Source organism: Mobula birostris, chromosome 11 (assembly GCF_030028105.1).
Source record: "Mobula birostris isolate sMobBir1 chromosome 11, sMobBir1.hap1, whole genome shotgun sequence".
Classification (NCBI taxonomy): domain Eukaryota; kingdom Metazoa; phylum Chordata; class Chondrichthyes; order Myliobatiformes; family Myliobatidae; genus Mobula; species Mobula birostris.
In genome coordinates, this window is record NC_092380.1 from 77,732,125 (window position 1) to 77,759,326 (window position 27,202).

General features: G+C 40.8%; 1 protein-coding gene across 3 annotated transcripts in view; it reads left to right on the top strand.

Annotated features, from left to right (window-relative positions):
• LOC140205214 (zinc finger protein 143-like) overlaps positions 1-27,202 on the top strand; it is a 64,553-nt gene that overhangs the window by 10,546 nt on the left and 26,805 nt on the right. For all 3 annotated transcript variants that reach the window (XR_011887781.1, XM_072272612.1, XM_072272613.1), the window contains exons 2-8: positions 5,870-5,980; positions 6,700-6,792; positions 7,371-7,454; positions 18,581-18,661; positions 18,749-18,945; positions 19,286-19,360; positions 26,923-27,045. Coding sequence is in view for 2 of the 3 variants with exons in the window: in XM_072272612.1 (XP_072128713.1) it covers positions 5,870-5,980; positions 6,700-6,792; positions 7,371-7,454; positions 18,581-18,661; positions 18,749-18,945; positions 19,286-19,360; positions 26,923-27,045 (764 nt within the window). In the remaining variant the exon portion in view is untranslated. The remainder of the gene's footprint in view (positions 1-5,869; positions 5,981-6,699; positions 6,793-7,370; positions 7,455-18,580; positions 18,662-18,748; positions 18,946-19,285; positions 19,361-26,922; positions 27,046-27,202) is intronic.

The window sequence follows — 27,202 nt, forward strand, 5'->3', positions numbered from 1 at the left end:
CTGAATGTCTGTAATATCAAAAACATTAAAAAAAACCTTTAATAATGGAATAAAGTGTATTTTTATATTTAAATTAAATTAAAAAGTAAAATCTGCTAAACAATTCAAGACAGTAAACATTAAAACCAACATGATTTTTTAAAAAATCGATTATTTCCATTTCATTTCCATAGCTCTACAATTCCAATTGAAATCAATGGGATCTCAGATCCCACCTCCATTTTAACCTTGTACATGCTCTAGGAACTATTTTTCACACCATAAATGCAGAGTTTTTCAAGACTGAGTTCTGCCACTCGATTTCACTTGAAATCTAGTAATGAAGACTTCTTGGCAGTAGTGCTTAAAGGTATAATGTGTATGAAGAGGAGATATGAAATTGCATTGGAAGATAAGAATAAGAAAAATCCCAAAGTGATTTATAAGTATATTAAAAGCAAGAGGGTAACCAGAGAAAGAATAAGGCCTTTTTGGGACCGATGATGCAACCTCAGTTGGTAGGTTAACTGGTCATTATGAATTGTCCTGGGATTGCTGGGCGGCATGGCTCAGAGGGGTGGAAAAGCCTATTCTGTGCTTTATGTCATTAATATATAAATAAATCATTTCTATATTCTATACAGAAAAAATGTTGCATTTGGGAATTACATATCTTAGCAGATTTAGAGATCAATAAATTCCTAGGACCTGATTAGATGTATCTTAGTCTGTTAAGGGAGGCAAAGAAAGAGATTGCTGCTGAGGGACAAGATTAATCTGCAGTAGGAAAAGCAACATGGTTTTGTTAATGAGCAGTCCTGTCAGACTAACATTGAATTTTTATGGTAATTAGCTGTGTTGGTAAGGGTGTGTTACTGATGTTGCCAATATTGACTTCAAGAATGGAAGATCCCATTCATCACAGGATACCCAGCCTCTGACCTGTTGTAGTACACTAGTTTGTGTCTAATCCAGTTGAGTTTCTGGTCCATGGTGGTCCCCAAGACGTTGTTCCTTGTGAACTTGACAAAAATAATCCCATAGAATGTCAAAAGTGATTAGACCACAGAAATAGAAGCTGGAAATAGGCATATAGGAAATATTTTTAATATAAATGTAATTAACTTTAGATTTCATGAATTCAAGTTTAATTTTATTCCCTCTAAATAAATATGTCACAATTTATTTATTCAATACGACCAAAAATATTTTGGTAGCCAGATGTAGCTCACCCGAACCTCTATTGAATTTGATCAATGAATATCCATCTATACCTGGGGTCCACGGACCCCTTACTTAATGGTATTGGTCCATGGCATAAAAATGGTTGGGAACTCTTTGATCTCCACAAAAAATGCAAGCTGGCTGCTGGCTGATTGGAAGGACGCCTGACCCAGTTTAGAAACTGACATGGGACATCAAAAGAAAGTTAACAACAGGAATTCTGCAGATGCTGGAAATTCAAGCAACACACATCAAAGTTGCTGGTGAACGCAGCAGGCCAGGCAGCATCTGTAGGAAGAGGTGCAGGGTTTCAGGCCGAGACCCTTCGTCAGGACTAACTGAAGGAAGAGTGAGTAAGGGATTTGAAAGTTGGAGGGGGAGGGGGAGATCCAAAATGATAGGAGAAGACAGGAGGTGGAGGGATAGAGCCAAGAGCTGGACAGGTGATAAGCAAAAGGGGATACGAGAGGATCATGGGATAGGAGGTCCGGAAAGAAAGACGGTGGGGGGGACCCAGAGGATGGGCAAGAGGTATATTCAGAGGGACAGAGGGAGAAAAAGGAGAGTGAGAGAAAGAATGTGTGCTAAGTAACAGATGGGGTACGAGGGGGAGGTGGGGCCTTAGCGGAAGTTAGAGAAGTCGATGTTCATGCCATCAGGTTGGAGGCTACCCAGACGGAATACAAGGTGTTGTTCCTCCAACCTGAGTGTGGCTTCATCTTTACAGTAGAGGAGGCCGTGGATAGACATGTCAGAATGGGAATGGGATGTGGAATTAAAATGTGTGGCCACTGAGAGATCCTGCTTTCTCTGGCGGACAGAGCGTAGATGTTCAGCAAAGCGGTCTCCCAGTCTGCGTCGCGTCTCGCCAATATATAAAAGGCCACATCGGGAGCACCGGACGCAGTATATCACCCTAGTCGACTCACAGGTGAAGTGTTGCCTCACCTGGAAGGACTGTTTGGGGCCCTGAATGGTGGTAAGGGAGGAAGTGTAAGGGCATGTGTAGCACTTGTTCCGCTTACACGGATAAGTGCCAGGAGGGAGATCAGTGGGGAGGGATGGGGGGGACGAATGGACAAGGGAGTTGCGTAGGGAGCGATCCCTGCGGAATGCGGGGGGGGGGAGGGAAAGATGTGCTTAGTGGTGGGATCCCGTTGGAGGTGGCGGAAGTTACGGAGAATAATATGTGGTAGGTGAGGACCAGGGGAACCCTATTCCTAGTGGGGTGGCGGGAGGATGGAGTGAGCAGATGTACGTGAAATGGGGGAGATGCGTTTAAGAGCAGAGTTGATAGTGGAGGAAGAGAAGCCCCTTTCTTTAAAAAAGGAAGACATCTCCCTCATCCTAGAATGAAAAGCCTCATCCTGAGAGCAAATGCGATGGAGACGGAGGAATTGCGAGAAGGGGATGGCGCTTTTGCAAGAGACAGGGTGAGAAGAGGAATAGTCCAGATAGCTGTGAGAGTCAGTAGGCTTATAGTAGACATCAGTGGATAAGCTGTCTCCAGAGACAGAGACAGAAAGATCTAGAAAGGGGAGGGAGGTGTTGAAAATGGACCAGGTAAACTTGAGGGCAGGGTGAAAGTTGGAGGCAAAGTTAATAAAGTCAACGAGTTCTGCATGCGTGTTGTGTTGAGGTGTTGTGTGGTTGATGTCAGCAGTAGTCTTCTTGCCATGGGACCTCCTCTGTTATGCCCTGCCAAAGCATCCTTAACCAAGCATTAACTGTTGTGATATTGTTTATTCAACAATAATTGAACAGGGGTATGCATAGGTTTGAAATACGTTCCTGAACAGTTTGCTTGTTGAAGTCCATCTCCTAGTATGAGGTGGAGTGATTTGATTCAGAACCAGAATACATGCGTGATGAATTAGTTTATGAATCTTGTGTTGTGAATACTTGAGTCACTTCTTCATGACAAAGAATCTAGAGCGAAATCCTCAACTCCCCATTCAAACACTGGCTGCTCCAAAACAGCTGCTTGGTTTAATAAGCTGCTGTTAATTAACTAATTGGCTAGTCAATCACTAATGAGCAGCATTGCCTGGAGTGGTGATAGAGACAGATAAATTAGGGATGTTTAAGAAACTTAGATAGACATATGGATAATAGAAAAATGGAGGGCAATATGGTAGGGAAGAATTAGACTGATCTTAAGAATTGGTTAAAAGTTTGGTGCAACATTGTAGGACAAAGGGCTTGTACTGTGCTATAATGCTCTATATTAATTTTCAGATTGGCTCCTTTTAGCATCCTGGTGAATAAAGCTCTTTTTAAAACCTGCGCCTCTCACTCCAAGTCCAGACTGGTTTTCAGTGAAACGTGAATGGTTTTGGGCATGTTATAATAGGAACAATATTATTAGACCGGAAATAGTGCACACAGAAATTTTACCGGGATGTTGCCTGGAGTTGGGGGCCTAAGTTACAAGGGGATTGTGTGTTGACTAGGATTTTATACCCTAGAACCTAGGAGACTGAGGGGTGACCTGACTGATCAATATAAAATCTTGAAAGTCATATATGATGTGAAAGTGCATAGTCAATTTCTCAGGGAGGGGTTGCTAAAATTTAGAGAGCATAGGTTTAAGATCAGAAGCAAGAGGTCAAGGGCAGCTGTTTCACGCCAACAATGGTTCATATTTGGAATGAGCTGGCAGAAATAGTGGTTGAGGTGGACATATTAGCAGCGTGTAAAAGCCATCTAGATCAGTACATGGACAGGAAATCTGTTGGCTGTGGGTCAAACACGGGCAGATGGGACTGTGTAACACCGTCGGCATGGACAAGTTGGGCAGGAGTGTCTTCCATGCTGTATGACTCTACAATTCCATTTGGGTGCAAGGAGGTCACCCTCAAAGCGGATCTCCCACCTGGTGAACTGCCTCTCACACTTTCCACCTCCAATGTTCGCGCCACCCTGAGCAGGGTGAATGTACGGAAGGCAGCTGGTCTGGATGGAATGCCTGGCCGTGTGCTCAGAGCCTGTCCAGGGCAGTTGGCCGGGGTCTTCACGGACATTTTTAATCTGTCCCTGGCCCAGGCAGTTGTCCCCACAAGCTTCAAGATTGCCACCATCGTGCCAGTGCCTAAGCATTCCACTACCACAGGCCTGAATGACTTCTGTCCAATTGCGCTCACCCCCATCATTGCAAAGTGCTTTGAGAGACTGGTTCTATCACATCTGAAATTCTGTCTGCCCATTACCCTGGACCCCCATCAATTTGCCTATCGCACCAACTGGTCAACAGAGGATGCCATCTCCACTGCACTTCACTCTGCCCTGACCCACCTGGACAGCCCCAACTCTTACATCAGAATGCTGTTCATTGACTTTAGCTTGGCATTCAATACTGTGATCCCCTCCAAGCTGATTGCCAAACTTCACCAGCTTTCTATCAGCTCATCCCTCTGCAATTGGACCTTGGACTTTCTGACTAACAGACCTCAATTTCCTCCTCCACTCTCACCCTGAACACTGGTGTGCCTCAAGGCTGTGTGCTGAGCCCTCTTCTGTACTCCCTTTTCACCTATGACTGCGTTCCTGTACATGGTTCTAACTCCATAATCAAGTTTGCAGACGACACCACGGTGGTTGGCCTGATCAGAGGGGATGACAAGACGGCCTACAGGGACGAGGTCCAGCACCTGGCCACATGGTGTGCCGACAACAACCTAGCCCTTAACACCCAGAAGACCAAGGAGATCATTGTGGACTTCAGGCATGCTAGGAGCCACATTCACATCCCCATCTACTTCAACGGAGCTGTAGTGGAGCGTGTATCAAGCTTCAAATTCTTTGATGTCCACATTTCCAAGGATCTCACTTGGTCCCTGAACTCCTCCATCCTGATCAAAAAGGCGCAACAACACCTTTATTTCCTGCAGAGCATCAAGAAAGCTCACCTCTATCCCAGGATACTGATGGACTTTTATCGCTGTACCATTGAGAGCATACTCACCAACTGCATCTCAGTGTGGTATGGCAATTGTCCCGTATCAGACCGCAAAGCGCTCCAGCGTGTGGTGAAATCTGCCCAGCGGATTATTGGCACCCAGTTGCCCACCATTGAGAATGTCTACCATAAACGCTGCCTGGGCAGGGCAAAAAGCATTATCAAGAATGCATCTCACCCTAACCATGGACTTTTTACTCTCCTCCCATCCAGTAGGCGCTACAGGAGCCTTTGCTCCCGCACCAGCAGGCACAGGAAGAGCTTCTCCCCTGAGGCTGTGCCCTGCTGAACCTCTCATCACAGCACTAAGCAGTATTGCATCCATATTGTACTGTCTCAGTATTTTTATATTTGTGCGCTATAGCACTTACTTTTTATTTGCAGTTATTTTGTTAATAACACTATTCTTTGCATTTCTGGTTAGATGCTAACTGCATTTCATTGGCTTTGTATCTGTACTCGGCACAATGACAATAAAGTTGAATCTAATATAATCTGTTGTTGGGTAGAGATGGCAGAAGATAAAGTAGTAAGAGGTGTAGTATCTGCTTTCCATGAGGTGCCAACCAGTTTGCGGAGAAGGTATCATTGTATCTCTGCCTGAGTATAGTTACCAGGAATATACAATCCATATTTGCTTATCTATGATGAGATTTTGACTTGCTCTTGTTAATCAATGAAATCCTAATTCATGTGTTATTTTATTAGATATGTTATTGGCACAAATAAACAGAGAAGCCCAGAGTATGGCAGAATTCCAGGGAGTGGGTGATGGTCAACATGTCACACTGTGCCTGACAGAAACTGTAGCAGTAGCAGGTAAATTGTTATAACACTTGCCTCTTCTGATGTTTTTGAATATTTTCACATTGAGCAGGGAAAAATAAGAGAACTTTCAAGCATATTTTACTATACTATTCTAAATAATATACAGTGTGTTTTATCTCAGCAGGTGTTATATTCACTTGTTTAAAATTTTACATCCAAATAAATAAATATTAGTATCAACTATGTTCTTTCAGTGCAAAGTTCTTTTAGCTGTAATGTATGTCTTTCATAAGTCTATTCTCCAGTTGTCTGGGCAATACCATCAACATTGTTGATTGAACTGGTGAAAGAAGAAAAGCGAAAAACATTATCCATTGACAACTTAATATTTGACAGTTTCTCAGGAAGATAAGTGAAAAGCGGGCTTTATGCTTTAGGCAAACTCTTGATTTCATTCACATGCTCTAAGGAGAATGATGAAACTCCTCATGAATGGAGTGGAATTTGACATACAAGGTCGAGTGCCTGTAGTCAACAGTAAAAATGGCAGCGGCATAATCTTTTGATTTGCTCTTTTGAGGAAAAGTATGTTAAATGAATCAACTTAACAGGCAAAGACAAAAGAATTATTTTTTTTCTCATTTCCTTCAATGGCCTTTTCTCAGTCACTTTACTTCATGTGTTAATAGATATAGTGAGAAAGATGTTGGATTTCTATGCATTGTTTTGTACATTATGTATCCAGAACAGTAATGAATCTTTTTATTTAGATGGTGATCGATTGGAAAATATGGATGGTGTGAGTTTACAAGCCGTTACCCTTGCAGATGGCACAACAGCATATATTCAACACAATCCTAAAGGTGTAGATTTTCTTAGCAATATTCTCTTGTGCAACAGTTCTATTGTTTAATGAATGTGGATTTTACGTAGTTTGCCCATTGGCATGACTTTGCCTGCAACTCTATAGGTATTTTAAGTTGAGATTAAACAATATATTTTAACATGCAGGGATTCTGAGGAAATATGTACTCATCATAGAAAAATAAAGTATAACCCCTTACCTTTCCCCACCACCTCCCTCCCCACCTCTCCCAATTTTGTTTGTTTTCTGTTTCAAGCCTTCTCTTGGGGTTCAATCCCAGAGGCACCAACCATATCTCATTCAATAGATGTGGGCATTAGAACACATCTGACCCTTTCCTGTAGGTGTTTACTGATTAGGAGAGGAAAAAAAATACAATTGACTTTCTTTATATCATCTTACTGTGCAGATGGCACCCCATTCTTGGACCTCATTTGTTCTTAACTGAAAGCAGATGACTCCGACCTGATTGCTTATTACTAGTGGTTGCCTTCCTGATCTATATGGCTCAGTAAGACAGCTACATTTGAAAGACTCTATTATGTATTGTGTGATTATGGGAATCATCTATTGCAGATGGAAAGTTGATTGATGGACAGGTTATTCAACTGGAGGATGGTTCTACAGCATATGTACAACATGTTTCAGTACCAAAACCAGGTGAGTGATAATATAATGGTGTACTCAAGAAATCTATATATCTTGCTATAGGTGAACTTCGGCAGCAGCTGGATGCCTGATTGTTAACCATGAATAATTCTTAAAATAATAAAAGCAACATTTGCTGCTCTCTCATTGGCTTTGCATTTGCAGTCACTGACATTGTTTCCCATTGAAGGGAAAATAAGTATCCCCAAATATTCTGCAGTATTTGTGGCAATTACTTGTTTTCTAATACCTCATGGTTTCAGAGTGGGACCTTGCATTCAGCTAGTATCCTTACACTGCAACATTGACAGAAACTTACGAATTTTCACCAGCATAACTTAATGTGGAAAATTCAAGGATTGACAGTAACTGTGTGCCTGGTCCTTTAAAAATTGAGCTTTAAAAATTTGGAAGTGTCCAAGAATCATAAAAGATATATGTAACTATCAAGTGTAATCATTTATATCAAGTATAAGGTGGCATAATTGTAAATTCTATCCTTGGCTAGGTGAAACTTAAATGAGATTTTATTGCCGTGCCAAGCCATTTTTAAGTGTTTTGGATTATTTTATGAAGAAGTCGTTTAATTTATTGACATATGCACAATTACCTTTATGCACAGGTGCAAAGAAAAACACAGTATCATTACAGGCACGTGATATTAGAGGCACACATTAAGAAGAAAATGTCAATTAAGCATAAATTATACATGAATTGTACAAGAAAAGAACATAATTACAGCAAAATCTAAAGTCCAAAAACAAAAGTACTACTTCATATAAGAAAAACGCAAACAACAGGAATTCTGCAGATGCTGGAAATTCAAGCAACACACATAAAAGTTGCTGGTGAACGCAGCAGGCCAGGCAGCATCTCTAGGAAGAGGTGCAGTCGACGTTTCAGGCCGAGACCCTTCGTCAGGACTAACTGAAGGATGAGTGAGTAAGGGATTTGAAAGTTGGAGGGGGAGGGGGAGATCCAAAATGATAAGAGAAGACAGGAGGGGGAGGGATGGAGCCAAGAGCTGGACGGGTGATTGGCAAAAGGGATACGAGAGGATCATGGGACAGGAGGTCCAGGAAGAAAGACGGGGGGGGGGGGGGTACCCAGAGGATGGGCAAGGGATATATTCAGAGGGACAGAGGGAGAAAAAGGAGAGTGAGAGAAAGAATGTGTGCATAAAAATAAGTAACAGATGGGGTACGAGGGGGAGGTGGAAGTTAGAGAAGTCGATGTTCATGCCATCAGGTTGGAGGCTACCCAGACGGAATATAAGGTGTTGTTCCTCCAACCTGAGTGTGGCTTCATCTTTACAGTAGAGGAGGCCGTGGATAGACATGTCAGAATGGGAATGGGATGTGGAATTAAAATGTGTGGCCACTGGGAGATCCTGCTTTCTCTGGCGGACAGAGCGTAGATGTTCAGCAAAGCAGTCTCCCAGTCTGCGTCGGGTCTCGCCAATATATAAAAGGCCACATCGGGAGCACCGGACGCAGTATATCACCCCAGCCGACTCATTCCTCTTCTCACCCTGTCTCTTGCAAAAACGCCATCCCCTTCTCGCAATTCCTCCGTCTCCGCCGCATCTGCTCTCAGGATGAGGCTTTTCATTCTAGGATGAGGGAGATGTCTTCCTTTTTTAAAGAAAGGGGCTTCTTTTCCTCCGCTATCAACTCTGCTCTTAAACGCATCTCCCCCATTTCACGTACATCTGCTCTCACTCCATCCTCCCGCCACCCCACTAGGAATAGGGTTCCCCTGGTCCTCACCTACCACCCCACCAGCCTCCGGGTCCAACATATTATTCTCCGTAACTTCCGCCACCTCCAACGGGATCCCACCACTAAGCACATCTTTCCCTCCCCCCCCCCCCCCGCATTCCGCAGGGATCGCTCCCTACGCAACTCCCTTGTCCATTCATCCCCCCCATCCCTCCTGATCTCCCTCCTGGCACTTATCCATGTAAGCGGAACAAGTGCTACACATGCCCTTACACTTCCTCCCTTACCACCATTCAGGGGCCCCAAACAGTCCTTCCAGGTGAGGCAACACTTCACCTGTGAGTCGGCTGGGGTGATATACTGCATCCGGTGCTCCCGATGTGGCCTTTTATATATTGGCGAGACCCGACGCAGACTGGGAGACCGGTTTGCTGAACATCTACGCTCTGTCCGCCAGAGAAAGCAGGATCTCCCAGTGGCCACACATTTTAATTCCACATCCCATTCCCATTCTGACATGTCTATCCACGGCCTCCTCTACTGTAAAGATGAAGCCACACTCAGGTTGGAGGAACAACACCTTATATTCCGTCTGGGTAGCCTCCAACCTGATGGCATGAACATCGACTTCTCTAACTTCCACCTTCCCCTCGTACCCCATCTGTTACTTATTTTTATGCACACATTCTTTCTCTCACTCTCCTTTTTCTCCCTCTGTCCCTCTGAATATACCCCTTGCCCATCCTCTGGGCCCCCCCCCCCCCGTCTTTCTTCCCGGACCTCCTGTCCCATGATCCTCTCATATCCCTTTTGCCAATCACCTGTCCAGCTCTTGGCTCCATCCCTCCCCCTCCTGTCTTCTCCTATCATTTTGGATCTCTCCCTCCCCCTCCAACTTTCAAATCCCTTACTCACTCTTCCTTCAGTTAGTCCTGATGAAGGATCTCGGCCTGAAACGTCGACTGCACCTCTTCCTACAGATGCTGCCTGGCCTGCTGCGTTCACCAGCAACTTTTATGTGTGTTACTTCATATAAGATCTAAACTCTCATCTTGCAATTTATGTTAAATCTGGAAAAGAAAAAAAAATAATGATTGCAAACTGCATAAGCTGTGGAATTCACACTGACATTATCAGAGTTTGTAAGATTTTTAAATTAGACATATGAAAATCTCACTGCTGTCAGTGTCACAGTTATAGTGTAATAGCAGTGATCTGTAACACTTCTGTCCTTACTATCACAAAATCCAGGTCAGTATTTTGAAATCATTGTATAGATCATAATTCTGATTTAGACCTGAAAAGACATGAAGTATGGCACTATGGTATCATGTAGTGAGCCAAAAAATAGTGGGATTAGGGAAAGTTCAGTTAGCCTCTTCTGGTATGGGTTTCAGCTGTCAATAGTTGATGATTTCAGATTATTTTGGAGACAATCATTAGCTAGCTTTTGTTCTCTAAGTTACTTACAGAACCTAAAATGAGAAAAGAAAGTTAAAGTTATCAGTTTTGAGTGATACTTTGTGACCTGGATATAGCATAATACTGCAAGTATCAATTTATTATAATTAATGGTAACTACATGCTTCTGAATCAAAAGTTAGGCTCAAGCTCAACTAAGGATCTGAGTATATGATCTATTTTGACTACTGTAATACTGTGAGAATGCTGCACGCTGAAAATGTTGCACTTTGGTTGCAAAGTTAAATGAGGTTTGCTGACTCAAGTGATAGTAAAAGAACCTAGACTTGCAGGGAAATGGGGGTTCTCTTTCTGTCATAATCAAATAAGAATCAAAAACAAAGTTAGTTTTTAAACTTAAGATGGACAACCATTGCACAGGAATTAGATGATTAGCATAATTGATGATACAAGCTATTGAAGACATCATATGGTTACTGGTCCTCACTCAGTTCTACATGTGATACTTATTGCTTGTTACGCTGCTGCGTTTAGGGCAGCAATGAAGTTTCTCTGTCTGTCCTTGGCTATCTTCTCTATTATGCCCCAGGTGTGGTTCAGGGTCCTCATTTCTGCCTCTATGGTACGGTGCCAAGTTGATTTTGGTCTTCTGTGTTTCCTCTGCCCTTCAGGGGTCAGCTGTCTTGATGATGGAGTTGGCCTCAGCCTTCTCCATAACCTTTGATGCCGTGTTCAATCAAGAACCTATCAAGCTCTGCCTTAAATACCCCCATTGACCTGACCTCCACAGCTGCCTGTGATAATAAATTCCACAAATTCACCACCCCCTGGCTAAAGAAATTTCTCTGCAGCACTGTTTCAAATGGACGTCCCTCTATCTTGAGGCTGTGCCCTCTTGTCCTTGACCCTTCCACCATGGGAAACGTCCTTTCCACATCTACTCTGTCTAGGCCTTGCAACATTCGAAAGGTTTCAGTGAGGTCCCCCTCAACCTTCTAAATTCCAATGAGTACCGACCAGATAATCCAGTGGTTCTGATCTTTTTGGTTTCATTAATTTTCTCACCTTTATTTTCATTTTGCAAATGGCTGGTACGTGGTCGCTTCCACAGTCTGCTCCAGGGTAGCTTTAAGATTGAGTTATCGAGTTTTTGAATCTGTTATTGATTGTTATGATTTGATTTTTGTTCTTCCTATCTGGGCTTCTCCATGTCCATTTCCTTCTTGGATGGTGTTTAAACCAAGTGTTGATGATTATCTGATTGTTTTACACCATGATATAAGCTTTTCTCCTCTTTCATTTCTTTCTCCCAATCCCTGGTCTCCAACAATATGGTCTTCTCTTCCCTCACCAACTTTTGTATTGAAGTTGCCCATGACTATGATGGCTTCTTGTGATTTGCATTCTTCTAGTTCTTTGTCTAGAGAGTGGTAGAAGGCATCAATTTTTTCCTCTGAGCTTGCCATTGTGGGTGCATATACTTAGATGATAGAGATGTTGTTTTGTTGTCCTCTTAGTTTGATCAGCATCATTCTGTCTGAGATATGCCAGTATCCTAGCAGGCTCTTGGATGTTTCTTTGTCTTAAGATGATCGCAACACCCTTTTCATGTTTACCTCCACCAGAGTATATCATCTTGTAGTTGTTGTGATTGGAATACTCCAGTGCCTTTCCATCTTATTTCACTTAGGCCTAGGATGCTAACTTCTAGCCTCTTCGTTTCTAATTTTATGTTTTCTAGCTTACCAGCTTGGTGCAGGGTTCGAACATTCCAAGTGGCAATTCGCAGTCTCTTGTTCTTGCGGACAGTAGTGGTATGATGATCCAGGCTCACCTGTCTGTTTACATGATATCCCGTACTGAGCGAGGTGTCCGCACTATTTGGAAGTGGGCTGCCATTTACGCTGTTGTCTTTGTGTATTTGTGTATGTATTAACCATGGTTGTACTAGGGATAAAATACAAGAAGTAGCTTCCCCTTGCTTGCTTCCGATGCAGTGTCTTTACAAGACAGGTGACCCTGAACATTGTCCTATTAAAAGGATCCACTGCTCAGCATCTGAGAAGCAGGAACCATCGGTTGTGTTACTCACAACTTGAAAATAAATTTGAGAAAATTAAAGAAACCAAAAAGATCAGAGCCACTGGATTATCAACAACTACAAAATAACCCTCATCTGAAAACAATACACAATCAAGGTGAAAATCTGTTTTCAATTGCTGCAGGATAAAGGAAGCAAATCTTCCTGGGACATACTGAAGGAATCCATGGTTTCAGCTGCAAAAGAAATCATCCCAGGTTCCGGTGATGTCATCGTTCAGAATGGCAGCTTAAATCAACAGCTCCTCCGGAAAAACACATATTTTGCCCTGTTATTCCATCAAGTATAAGATCTTTCAAAAATATCTGAATTGATAAGGCGGGCAAGAATGGGGAGAAAGAATGAAGATAAAAAAAGCACCACTGCGGAGCCTATGGAAGAGAGACGTGCAGTGCGCCGCTCTCCTACACGTGCGCGTGGTGGCAAGGCTGACGATGGGCCTCGTGCAGGCAAAGCAGCAAATGTGATAAGGATTTTGGAAGAGATAAGGGAAGTCCAAAAAGAAATAAAGCAGCAACTCAATGATATAAAGTCAGAGCTCGCCAACGTCAATCAGAAAATAGCAGCGGCAGAGACTCGAATTGAGAAGATGGAAGATCGCGTGCAAAACGTGGAACAGATACTAAGTAAGCCGAAAAAAATATTAAATCAACAGGAAAGTAAATTGCTTGACCAAGAGGGGAGATTGCGACAGAAAAATATCAGGATTTATAATGTTCCCGAAGGAGCGGAGGGATTGTCGATGATGGAGTTTGGAGAAAAGTTGCTGTGGGAAGCGCTGGAGATTCCTCAGACTATGGAGATTGAAATTGAAAGGGCGCATCATTCGCTTGTTCAGCGGTCTCCTGGAGACAGAGAAGATAAACCGCGTTCCATTGTACTTAGATTCCTTCAATTCAAGAGCAAGGCGGAGATTCCACGAAGGGCCTGGGGTAAGAAGAGGATGTTTTGGAATGGGAAGTTAATATACTTCGATCATGATTTCCCCCTGGCGGTCCTATAGAAAAGGAAGGAATATTCCAAAGCGAAACGAATATTAAAGCAAGAAAAGATTAAATTCCAAACCCAGTACCCTGCTAAACTGAGGGTATTTTACCAAGAAGGGATACAACTATATCAGATGGTGGAAGAGGCGACTACAGACATGAAGAACAGAGGACTGCCCATTAGCGTGGTCAAACCAAGGGAAATTCTGGCTGAGCGGTTATCCCGAACTGCTTGGGGAAATAGTAAGAGAAGCTGGAAAGCAGGGGACGGGAGCAGGACGAGAGAAGGATATTAGGAAGAGACTTTCAGTTCTCCGAGGGCAGCCCTTACCTCCTCCAGAAGAGCCATAAGTTTTGGCTAACTTTAAAAGTGCTGATAAACTAAACGGAAGCAAAAATAGACGGTGATATACCTATCTCGAGAAATACGCGTTATAATGTGGATTTTATTTTACTCAATTTTTTAAAAAAAATCATTTATTCATTCCTTTTCCCCCCACCTAAATGAGAATATATACATGGGAGGAATACACAGGGAAATCATTTCTGTGTAATGGACATAGCTTTTTTTTTTAACTTACTTTTATAGGTACTGCAGCGGGGGCCCTCAACCCATAGGTAGGAGGGGCTATCCCCCACGGCTAGACTTTTCTTCTAGCCCAACCCAGGGTCATCTAGAGACCCCAGCCTTGGAACCACACCTTCCTTACCTTTCTTTTTATTATTCACTTTTCTTGGTTCTTATTTGTTCATGGAGTAGATCGATTAAGTTATATTCTGCAAATTTCAATGATATACTAACAGATAAATACACAGAGAGTAAGACCATATATTTTGGGTATATACCTCAAGAATGGTTGAAAAGAGATAAATATAAATATTTAATGAATGTACTGCTGGTGGCTGGTAAAAAGACCCTGACCAGGAAATGGTTATCTCAGGAGAACCCAACTTTAAATGTTTGGATGGAAATTACAGTGGACATTTACAAAATGGAGAAGATAACAACATCTGTTAATCTTAAGTTGGAACAATTTTATTCATATTGGAAAAAATGGTTTAACTACATAACGTCTTATAGGCCTGATTTTATTCTCACAATCAATAAATATGTTGTTAAAAAAATCACTCCCTACTCTGTACATAGTTTTCTTCTTTCGATTGTTCTTTCTTTCCTTTTCTTTCTATAAGAGTATACTTCAGATAAATATTATGTGGAGATTTGTGACAAATATGATTATATGATATATATGTACAGTATCTGAAATACATCTTATGGAAATGTTTGTTTGATGATGACACTCAATAAAAAATAAATTACAAAAAAAAAAGAAATCATCCCACGAAAAGAACGGAAAAGTAAGAAGAAATAGATAACTGAAGATATAATACAATTGATGCAACAAAAACAGACCATCAAACTAAGACAACGAAGAATACAAACAACTTGATAAGACAATAAAAAGGAAATGCAGAGAAGCTAAAGACAGATGGCTAAATGAGAAATGCTCAGAGGTAGAAATGCTACAAACTCATAACCCTGGAACAAAGTTGATGCACAATAAGATTAAGGAACTAACAGAGAAATTACCTTGTTCAACAAGTGGATGCATCAAGACAAAAGATGGCAGCTTAATTATGAACAAAGAGGAAATCCTAAACAGATGGACAGAATATATAAAAGAACGTTTTGAAGGCCAAAGAGGAGAAAAACCGAACATAAAGAAGAATCTTGAAGGACCTAGCATTCTAAAATTAGAAATTTGAGCAGCCGTAAATAAAACAAAACATAACAGAGCAACTGGTCCAGACAGCATCGCTGTTGAAATGATACTGGCCTTAGAAGATTTTGGAATAGAGAAAATAACAGAAATAGCAAATGAAATCTATGATCATGGGGCGATACCTGATGATTTAAGTAAATCAGTGTTCATCACACTTCCAAAGAAAGACGGAGCAACAGGATGTGAGTTACATTGTACAATAAGGCTGATGAGCCACGTGGCAAAAATTATTCTCAGAGTAATCATGATGAGAGCAAGATGCTGTATAAAACCAGAAATCAGTAAAGAATAATGCGGCTTTGTGGAAAACACTGGAACCAGAAATGCAATTTTCATGCCACGGATGATCTGTGAACGAGCCATCCAGGTACAAAAAGACATCTACCTATGTTTCATTGACTATACAAAAGCTTTTGGCACTGTCAAACGGCAAGATCTTCTGGAAATGCTTCAAGATCTTGACATAGATGGGAAAGATATACGTTTCTTCAGAAACTTATACTGGGACCAGACAACATCCATCAGAATAGAAGGAGAAGTGAGTGAGTATGTGAATATCATGAGAGGAGTCAGACAAGGTTGTGTCTTTTTGCCAGACTTATTCAACCTGTATAGTGAAAATATCTTGAGAAGTATCAAAGACATCAAAGGATTCACAATTGGAGGCCATAATATAAATAACATCAGATATACTGATGACATCGTACTAATAGCTAACTCAGAAACAAAATTCAAGAACTACTCACTATAGTGGCAGCAGAAAGTAATCACAGAGGCCTCTCAATCAACACCAAGAAGACAGAAAGCATGGTCATCTCCAGAAAGACAAACATCCCACAATGTGTGATCAAGATTGGAAATACAGACATCAAACAAGTCAACAAATTCAAATATCTTGGCAGCCTAATAACAAGTAATGGCTGGTGTGACACAGATATCAAATACAGAATAGCAATGGCGAAAGAAGCTTTCCAAAAAATGAAGACCATATTAACAGACAGAAAGATGAGCACATACACTAAAAACAGAATACTGCAGTGCTACATTTATTATATCCTGACTTATGGAAGAGAATGCTGGACCATTCTCCAGCAATGGAAAAGAGACTAGAAGCAGCTGAATTATGGTTCTACAGGAGAATGTTAAAAATATCATGGACCACACACACATCAAATGAAGAAGTTCTCAGAAGAGCCCAAGCAGTTTGATCACTCATACCAACAATAAGAGAAAGACAACTCAGATTCCTGGGACACATCATGCAGAAAGATGAGCTAGATAAACTCATACTCTCTGGAAAGATTGAGGGGAGCAAACCTAGAGGAAGACATCGGCTTATGTACATCAAAAGCATAGCCAGGTGGCTACACATCGAGGAAATGGAAGTCATCCAAAAAACGAAGGATGGATCTATATCGAAAACAGTGGTCACTAAAATCCGCATCAGATATGGTACCTAGACAGAGCTATCAAATGTTCCTTGTCTGATAACCCTTTCATTCCCAAAATCATCCTTGTGAACCTCCTCTGAACACTCTCTAATGCCAGCACATCTTTCCTCAAATGAGGAGCCCAAAAATGTTTGCAATACTCCAGCTGAGGCCTCACCAGTGCCTTATAAAGCCTCAGCATCATATCCCTGCTCCTGTATTCTAGACCTCTTGAAGTAATGCTAACATTGTGTTTGCCTTCTTCATCACCGACTCTACCTGCAAGCTAACCTTTAGGGTGTTCTGCACAAGGACTCCCAAGTCCCTTTGCATCTCAGATTTTTGGATTGTTTCCCTATTTAGAAAATAGTTCGCATATTTATTTTTACTACCAAAGTGTATGACCATTCATTTTCCAACATTGTATTTCATTTGTCACTCTCTTGCCCATTCTCTTAATATGTCTAAGTTCTTCTGCATCCTACCTGTTTCCTCAACACTACCTGCCCCTCCACCAATCTTCCTATCATCTGCAAACTTGGCAGCAAAGCCATCTATTGTCGTTGATATACAACATAAAAAGCAGTCCCAACGCCAACCTCTGCAGAACACCATTAGTCACTGACAACCAACCAGAAAAAGACCTTTTTATTCCCACACACTGCTTCGTAGCTAGTGCTCTAACTGTGCCAGTAACTTTCCTGTAATGCCATGGGCTCTCAACTTGGTAAGCATCCTCATATGTGGCACCTTGTCAAAGGCCTTCTGAAAGTCCAAATATGCTTCCACTGAGTCTCCTGTATCTATCCTACTTGTAATCTCCTCAAGTAATTCCAACAGGTTGATCAGGCAAGACTTTTCCTTAAGGAAATCATGCTAACTTTGTCCTATCTTGTCCTGTGTCGCCAAGTACTCCACAACCTCATCCTTAACAATTGACTCCAACATCTTCCCAATCAGGTTAACTAGCCTACAATTTCTTTTCTGCTGCCTTCCTCCTTTCTTAGAGTGGAGTGACATTTGCAGTTTTCCAGTCCTTTGACACTATGCCAGAGTCCAGTGATAAGTGAAAGATTATTACTAATGCCTCCACAAATATGTGGGCTGTAAGGACACATTTCAGCAGTTATTTGTGCTAGCGTGCCAGCACTGCACATAGTTAATACATTCCAGAAACCAATTTTGGTCTGGTCTTTATGGTTTTCAGGGCTTCCTTCATCATGCCAGTAGCTTCCTCTTGGTTTTCACTACTGTCAGCCATGTAAGCGGAGCCTTAAGAATACTGTCACACACAGATGCAGAAGCATTCTTCATTGCAGTGTCTGTAATAGTTTTGCTTTACCAGTCAGAGTTATTAGCCTTGAGCTGAACTCCTGAACCTGGAAAACCAGTTGACTAACCCATTGATATGGCCTCTACCCATTGATCTGATTGGCATAGGTAACTCTACCAAGAGCATAGGGCTGTGACTCCAGCCAGCATAGCTCTCCAAATCATTGAGGCACACAAGCCTCTAAACCACAACATGGCTGTGGTCCTCTTGGAAGATGTTATACTTAAACCTAGATATTATTAGATAGTAATTTGAAGCAGAGGCACAAGCTGACATTTTTGCAAATCTCTAACTCAATCATTTTTCTGTAATCCAGAGGAATTAATCAAAAATTCCTTATACTGAATTTGTCCTATTACAGGAGATTGTTTACGTTTTGAGGATGGACAAGCAGTTCAACTAGAGGATGGATCAACTGCATTTATTCATCATTCACCAAAAGGTAACTTTTTAAAGATTTATTTTATAAAGTGATTATTAGAGAAAATTATAACAATTCATTATTTACTTTGTTTTCTCCATGATTAAGATGGCTATGATCCAAGTGCAGTGCAAGCAGTCCAACTGGAAGATGGAACCACTGCCTATATCCACCATACAATACAAGTTCCGCAATCTGACACCATCCTCACTGTTCAAGCAGATAGTACCTTGGCAGGACTACACACAGGAGAAGCCACAGTAGATCCTGAGACCATCAGTGCGCTTGAGCATTATGCTTCAAAAGTAATTGTCTGTTTAAATCTTAATTCTGTAAAATTACCTGATGCCGCAACTTGACTTTTTGAATTATTTTTATTTTTGTTTTTAATTTAGGTGTTTAGTATAATGTTCAAAAATTCACTTGCTGCGTAGATATAATCTTTAATAATTATCCAATAAACACCATTGGAACATCTGCGTTTAAGGGACAAATTTAATTTGGGTGAGGACTGAAAGAGTGAAATATTAGTTAGTTGGGTCAATGCCAGCAGTTATGAAAAGTAAAATCATTAATCACAAATTATATCACCATTTTGAAAATTGACCATTTTGTCTGATAGCATACAATTTTGTTTTTCTACAGGTAACTGCTGAAGGGAATGATAGTGTCAGCAGTACAGGACTGGTGAATGAAAATGATCATGAAAAGAAAATGCAGGTAAGGAGATCATTGCTTTTCAGTAAGAACTAGTGCATTAACAGTGATACCATATCTTACAGTGCAGTGATCCTGTGTGTTATACTCAAGAACTGCAGAATAGGTTTAATTTATTCTAGGCTTTCTAAACCAATAGGCAAGTATTTTTTAAGTAAAAAATAAACACTTGGTGAGAGCTGAGTAAACATTCTTCAGAAATGAATAACAATGGAGTTTTAGTGGCCATTCCAATGTAAAGGATGTGTGGAATAGAGAATCTAGAATTTTATCGGTCTTCTGCGGACTAGGTGTATAATTCTGATTGGAATGGTGTTCAGAAGAGTTGTAAGTTGATCAGTATTGGTGAATATAATGCACATCAAACCTTTGAATTTTTTTGAACTTTGCAATTAAACTTTGGTGGTGATAAAGTATTTGACTTAAGTTTTGAAATGGTCAACTCATAGCTGTATACATGCAGAAGGGGAACTTTTATGTGAACTGGGGGTTAATACTTGGTCATTTTTTGACTACTTGTGAGTTTTTTTCTTCTGAAGCAAGTTTTGAGAAAGAAATTTGAAAATTAAATATGCTTGTGGCTAGGCCAAGTAGAAGGAGAGAATAGAAGAGTTTATTTATTTAGAGATACAGCGAGGAATAAGCCCTTCGATCCTTCAGGCTGTACTGCCCAACAATCCCTGATTTAACCCTAACTTAGTCACGGCGCAACTTGCAATGACCAATCAACTTACTAACTGATGCATTTTTGGGCTGTGGGAGAAAACTGGGGCACCCGGAGAAAATCCATGCACTCTGTGAAGAGGACGTACAAACTCCTTACAGAGGACAACAGGATTGAACTCCGAACTCCAATGCCCAGAGCTGTAATAGTATCATGCTAACCGGTAAACTACCGTGGCGCTCAGGTTGTTTATTAACAGCTTTATTTAAAATGTTTGGGTCTTTTTAAATATGTATGTACACAAAGACATACCGTATTTTGTAGTGAAACTTAGCAAAGAAATGACCTAAAGTTGGTTTGTAAAGAAAAATAGAAAGGGACAAAACATAGGAGCCTTTTTCTTTAAGGCTTAAATGTGGAAGATTAGAAATAACTTTGAGGGTGAGTAATACTAGGGAAGGTTGTAGTGTGTTGCCTGTGAAGATTTGATTTAATCATGTGGTATCTAATTTTAAAATGTGTTGAAAGGCAAAAGGAATTGAATAAAATGCCTTGCATGTCTCTGGCTGAGCTATCTACAGTGAAAAATAATTGGGTATTGGCATTGAAAGTTATAATAATAAAGAACTATGCAAAGAATGACATTTGCGGCCCCTTTAATATAAGAATTCAGATGTGGTCATTTGGAATGCTGTGTGGTTTGGTACCTCTACATGGCAAAAGAAAGGAAGAAGGTGACAAGATTAACCATTTCTCTGAAGATCCTAATCTATTCCATCAGGAAGTTCTCTTTGGGAAAATTGCTTGAAAGAAGTCTGATTGAAATTTTCAAGATGATGAAATTATTAAGTGAAGAAGTGGAAAAGTATTGGAAAAGTGAAACAGATTTCCGTGGGATTGGCTTTGATGTGGATGAGATGATTTGCATACCAGTATTTCTGCAAGCAGCTGATAAATTCTATTATTCTCACAAGATCACAAGACAAAGGAGCAGAAGAAGGCCATTCGGCCCATGGAGTCTGCTCTGCAGCTCCCCCATGAGCTAAACTATTCACCCATCTAGTTCCAATTTCCGGCTTTTACCCCATATCCCTTGATACCCTGACTAATTAGATACCTGTCAATCTCCTCCTTAAATACCCTCAATGATCAGGTGTCCACAGCCATATGTGGCAACAAATTCCACTAATCCACGACCCTCTGGCTAAAAAAATTTCTCCTCATCTTTGTTTTAACTGGGTACCCTCTAATTCTAAGACTATGGCCTCTTGTCCTGGACTCATCCACCAAGGGAAACAACCTTTCCACATCTACTCTGTCCAACCCTTTCAACATTTGAAATGTTTCTATGAGATCCCCTCTCATTCTTCTATACTCTAATGAATACAATCCAAGAGCCGACAGATGCTCCTCATATGTTAGCCCCTGCATTCCAGGAATCATCCTCGTAAATCTTCTCTGAACTCTCTCCAACATCAGTATATCCTTTCTAAGAAAGGGGGCCCAAAACTGCACACAGTATTCCAAATGAGGTCTCACTAATGCCCCATAGAGCCTCATCAACACCTCCTTACTCTTATATACTATTCCTCTTGAAATGAATGCCAACATAGCATTTGCTTTCCTTACCGCCAATCCAACTTGGTGGTTAACCTTTAGGGTATCCTGCACGAGGACCCCCAAGTCCCTCTACACTTCCGATTTTTGAATTTCCTCCCCATCTAAATAATAATCTGCCCGATTATTTCTTCTTCCGAAATGTACAACCGTACGTTTGTCAACATTGTATCTCATCTGCCATTTCTTTGCCCACTCTCCTAAACTGACTAAGTCTCTCTGCAACCTTTCCGTTTCTTCAACATTTCCTGCTCCTCCACCTATCTTGGTGTCATCCGCAAACTTGGCTACAAAACCATTTAATCCATAATCCAAATCATCGATATACATCGTAAAAAGAAGCGGCCCCAACACCGACCCCTGCGGAACACCACCAGTAACCGGCAACCAATCAGAATAGGATCCCTTTATTCCCACCCTTTGCTTTCTGCCTATCAGCCAATGCTCCACTCATTTCAATATCTTTCCTATAATTCCATGGGCTTTCATTTATTAGGCAGCCTCATATGCGGCACCTTATCGAAGGCCTTTTGAAAATCCAAATACACAACATCCATAGTCTCTCCCTTGTCAATCTTATTCGAGATTACCTCAAAAAATCCCAATAAGTTGGTAAGGCAGGATCTTCCCTTCATGAAACCATGCTGGCTTCGGCCTATCTTGTCATGCACCTGGACGTATTTCATAACCTCGTCCTTGAGGATTGACTCCAATATCTTTCCAACCACCGATGTCAGACTAATAGGTCTGTAATTTTCTTTTTGCAGTCTCCTTCCTTTCTTAAATAGTGGAACTACATTTGCGACCTTCCAGTCCTCTGGAACTATGCCAGAGTCTATTGATTCCTGGAAGATCATTTCCAATGCTTCCACAATCTCCAAAGCCACCTCCTTCAGAACCCTTGGGTGCACCTCATCCGGGCCGGGAGACTTATCTATTCTTAGTCCACTTAGCTTCCCAAGCACTTTCTCTCTAGTTATCTTGACTGTACCTAATTCTATTCCCTGATACCTCTGGCTATCAGGTATATTGCTCATGTCTTCATGTGAAGACTGATGCAAAATACTCATTCAGTTCCTCTGCCATCTCTTTGTTATCCATTATAATTACTCCAGCATCATTTTCAGTCGGTCCCATATCTACCCTTGTCACTCTTTTACTCTTCATATATTTAAAAAAACTCTTAGTATCCTTTTTTATGTTAATCGCCAACTTCCTTTCATAATTCATCTTTTCTGTCCTAATGACTTCCTTAGTTTCTTTCTGTAAGTTTTTAAAGGTCTTCCAGTCCTATTTTTCCCACTAATTTTTGCTTCCTTGTACGCCATTTCTTTTGCTTTTATTTTTGCCTTAACCTCTCTCGTTAGCCACATTTGTGCCATTTTTCCATTCATGATTTTCTTTTTTCTTGGAATATATTTTTCCTGCATTTTCCTTATTTCTTGTAGGAATTTCATCCAATTCTGCTCTGCCGTCCCTCCATTTAGTTTACTTTTCCAATTGACTTGGGCCAGTTCCTCTCTCATACCACTGTAATTTCCCCTGTTCCACTGAAATATCGATACACCTGATACCAGCTTCTCCTTTTCAAATTTGAAACTGAACTCAATCATATTATGATCACTACTTCCAAGAGGTTCCTTTACCTCCAGCTCCCTAATCGCCTCAGGTTCGTTACACATTCCTAAACATTCCTACACATTCTATTCCTAAATAGCAGGGCGCTTGTACTTAGATCCACATAAAACATGGCTGTTTGATCCATAATATCCATGCTGGTTCTCAGGAGTGCAATCCCATTAATCTAAAGCACCCTCCTTTATCCCATACTTCTACATTATATTCTCCTTCACACATGCCCAGCAATTCCCCTTAAATTCTTATTGTCATTAAACTACACCACAATTATGTAACCAGCGTATTTTTATGGGTAAGAAAATATATGTGGTCATGGAGAGAATATGCAAATCCCCACAGATCTGAGATTAACGGCAACCTCTCATCCATGAAAAATGGAAATAATAATCGGATTAATCAGAGTCATCATAAATTGTTGGAAGTAAAATCTATTAGACAGATCTGTTAGAATTTGTGATTGTAACTACCAGAATAGATGAGGCACAGGATGGGTGGGGGGGGGGTGGCAGGTGTACACGTGTAGATGTGATGTATTTTGTCTTCCAGGAGGTGTTTGTTTAGATGTTACATTGGAGGTTATTAATTCAGAGCACATGCAAATTGGAGTAATATACTGACATGGGTGTATAATTAATAAACAGAAAATAGTTGAAGTAAATGTGTCATTTTGAAGATGAGCTGCTGTGACTTACGGAGAGCATTGAAGAATTTATTGCTGGGACTCCAGCTGTTCAGAATTTATCAATGACACGATCAGGTTTAGTATATCCATGTTTGCTGAAGGTGCAAAGGTGGGTGGCAGTGAAAATTGAGAGAAAGATGCAAAAAAAACTTTTGGGGCTTATAGGTAAATTAAGTGGAAGTGTAAGGTCATGGCAGATTGAATATGCAACAGTGAAGTGTGAAATCACCCCACTTCTAATGGTGATTGTAAGAAACAGAATTAGAAGTATGCCGGCTCCACCAATCACTAAGAATATGGCTAATATTGTACCTTGGTGCCACTTTCTGACATTTGAGAAATTTTGAACTTTACTGTGCTCACGGACTTCCTTCATCAAGTTATGGTATTGTTACACTGTTTGTAAATAAACGTATAAGTATCTGGTTTTGTCAGTTTTTTTCAGTCTTGGTTTGTCCTGTGTTTTGTGATATCACACCGGAGGAAATAATGTATCATTTCTTAATGCATGCATTACTAAATGACAATAAAAGGGGACTGTGTGTCTTCATAATCTAACTTTCCTATACTAGCTCATTATTTCCTTAAAATGAAAGTTTGATATGTTTGTGTTCTCCCAGGAGATTATATGGCCAGTGTGTAGACAGTGTTGAAGATCAAGTATCTTAATCATTACATGATGAATAACCAAACTAGACAGACCAACTGTTTTTTTCCCCCTGTTTATCTAGTAGAAATATACTACTTACTATGAACTGTAAAGTTTTTTGTGAAAAGTTGGGCAGCAGCATTTCAGAGGAGGAAGGAAGAATAAGAAGGGCAATCTCGACACAAAAGTCATGAAACACCAGGAGTTGATGGGCTGCCTTTGGGCTTTGTCAACATTAGAAATAAAAAGAAAGAAGGGGAAATCCTGGAACTGCTCAAGAGATGTTGGAGCAATGTTCCTCCAAGTAGATGTTCACTATCTTATATTTCAAAGGGAAAAATATGGACGTTAGAGACATGAAGGTACTCCTTGATACTTTGTACTAATAATTCTACTAGGGAATGAATACTGCCTAAACCTTTGAGCAAAAAATAAGCTGCTGTAAGAACTATAGCAAACAGCCCATATGGAGGCAAAAAAGGAGGTGTCGCCATTCAGTTTTGAAACCCTGTATCACGACCCAATATATTGAAACATCCCTTTTGCCACTACAGATGCTCTTGACTTACTGAGTTTTTTCTGCAGTTTATTTTCTGCTCCAGTTTCCAACATCTGCATTCTATCGTTTCTCCTGTCTCAACCCTTGATTAACCTGGTTCAAGTAGAAGCATATCACAGAGAAAGAATACATGATTTGTTACAGGAATTACATTTATGTAAAAGACTTGCTGCCCATGTAGCGCAGTAATCTGTTTAATTAAGTGTCATTAACAGGCAAAATGATTACAGATTTACTAAGAGGGAAATAAGGCTGGCTGTTATTTTTATTACAATGCGTGAGTTGTCTTAAAAGTTGTCAGAGCAAAGGAAGGAAGAAAAGCAAAAGTGAACTGGTTAAAATATTTGTTTATGTAGACAATGTAGAGATTGTAGAGATATGTAATTAATATTGATACTAGTTCACTTCCTGAAGTAACTGGGTTACTTTATGTCATACTTCATATAAATCTTGGTGGCGTGCTAAGGTTGCCGGCTTCTTGAATGTAGTTTTTATGCTGACGTAGCAACAGTTTTCTGCAATTACTGATGCCACTGGATGGAAAAACAGTCATCAACTTTTGCCGATTTACTTTCTAGGTTGTTTATTTGCACTGTACTAACCAATGTAAACACTTTTTAAAACAACTTCTATAGTTTATTTACAGTCAAGCTTTCCATAGAAGGATTTCTTACTATTGGCTATTTTCCTCCAATTAGGAAAGGAACATAGACCACTCAGAACATTCCCTGAAATTTAATTTTACCAATTGCTCCTCTTTCAGATAAGTAACATGTTGAGGTATTCTCAGTGCAATAATTAGTTGCTCCACCCCTCCCCCATGCCATTTTAAAAGATGGGCATTATCATTCATTCAGAGCTGGTGTTATGAGATCAGGAAATATCACTCTAGTCTAGCAACATTGTACTGTAGCTGATCAGTCTGCTTGAAATCTGGCTCAGTATCTGATGTTTACCATGCTCCCTTCTGACTCTCTGGAGCTCCATTTCTCATGCTCCTTAACAAATCATAGGGGTCCCAATTCCCTCATTCTATTCTAACTCACTGGAGCTGTAGTGCCTAGACCCCCTTTAAACTTAGCAGGTTCACCAAAGCATTTATTATTGTATTATATAACATGGTTAAAAATTTGTTTTGGAGTATTAATAGGAATAACATACAGTATTCTCTAATACCTTTGATCCAGCATTACCAAAGCCCCATCATATCAGTTTAACAAAGTATATATATAGCTAGGGTGCAGAACAGTATAAATTATATGTATTGCACTGTACTGCTGCCCCAAAAAGAGAAATTCAAATTTGATGACAACTGTGAGGGGCGATGAACCTGATTCTGATATGAGCTTAGAATGGGGGGGTGGGGGGTGGCAGGGAATCAGGGTTGGGAAAAGGGAAAGGGAAATGGGAGGGAGCAGGAAGCACCAGAGAGACTTTCTGTAAAGATCAATAAACTAATTGTTTAGAATGAAATGACCTTGTCTGGTATCTCAGGGCTGAGTGTGTCTGCACCTTGGCACCCCCTGCCTCTGGCCCTCCTTCTCTGTCACCTGTCCCACACTCGTGCGGCGCTCCACCCTTGCCATTCCCAACATCCTTTGCTCCCCCAGATTTACAAATTCACCTTCTGCTCCACGTTGACAAATACAATTCTGTGCAAAAATCTTGGGTACCCTAGTTATACATAAGTGCCCAAGACTTGTCCAAGGTTTGTGCAATTTCAAATTTGCAATTTGCTACTGTTCTTTCTCCTAAGATTGTTCTTCAGGGTCATGTGACTGGACGGGTGAGTGCCAAGGCTCAACAACTAGGAGAAAAGGCGTTTCGCTGTGAATATGAGGGCTGTGGAAGACTCTATACTACTGCTCACCATCTTAAGGTAGAATTCAAATGTGCTTCAGCTGACATTGATTCTTACTTTCTAAGTAAAAAGCTTGTGAAATGTATTATTTGCGTCAATGACCAACATGGTCTGTGGATTGTGCTGAGGGCAGCCTGCAACTGTTGCCAACCTGGCATGCCCACAACTCTCTGAC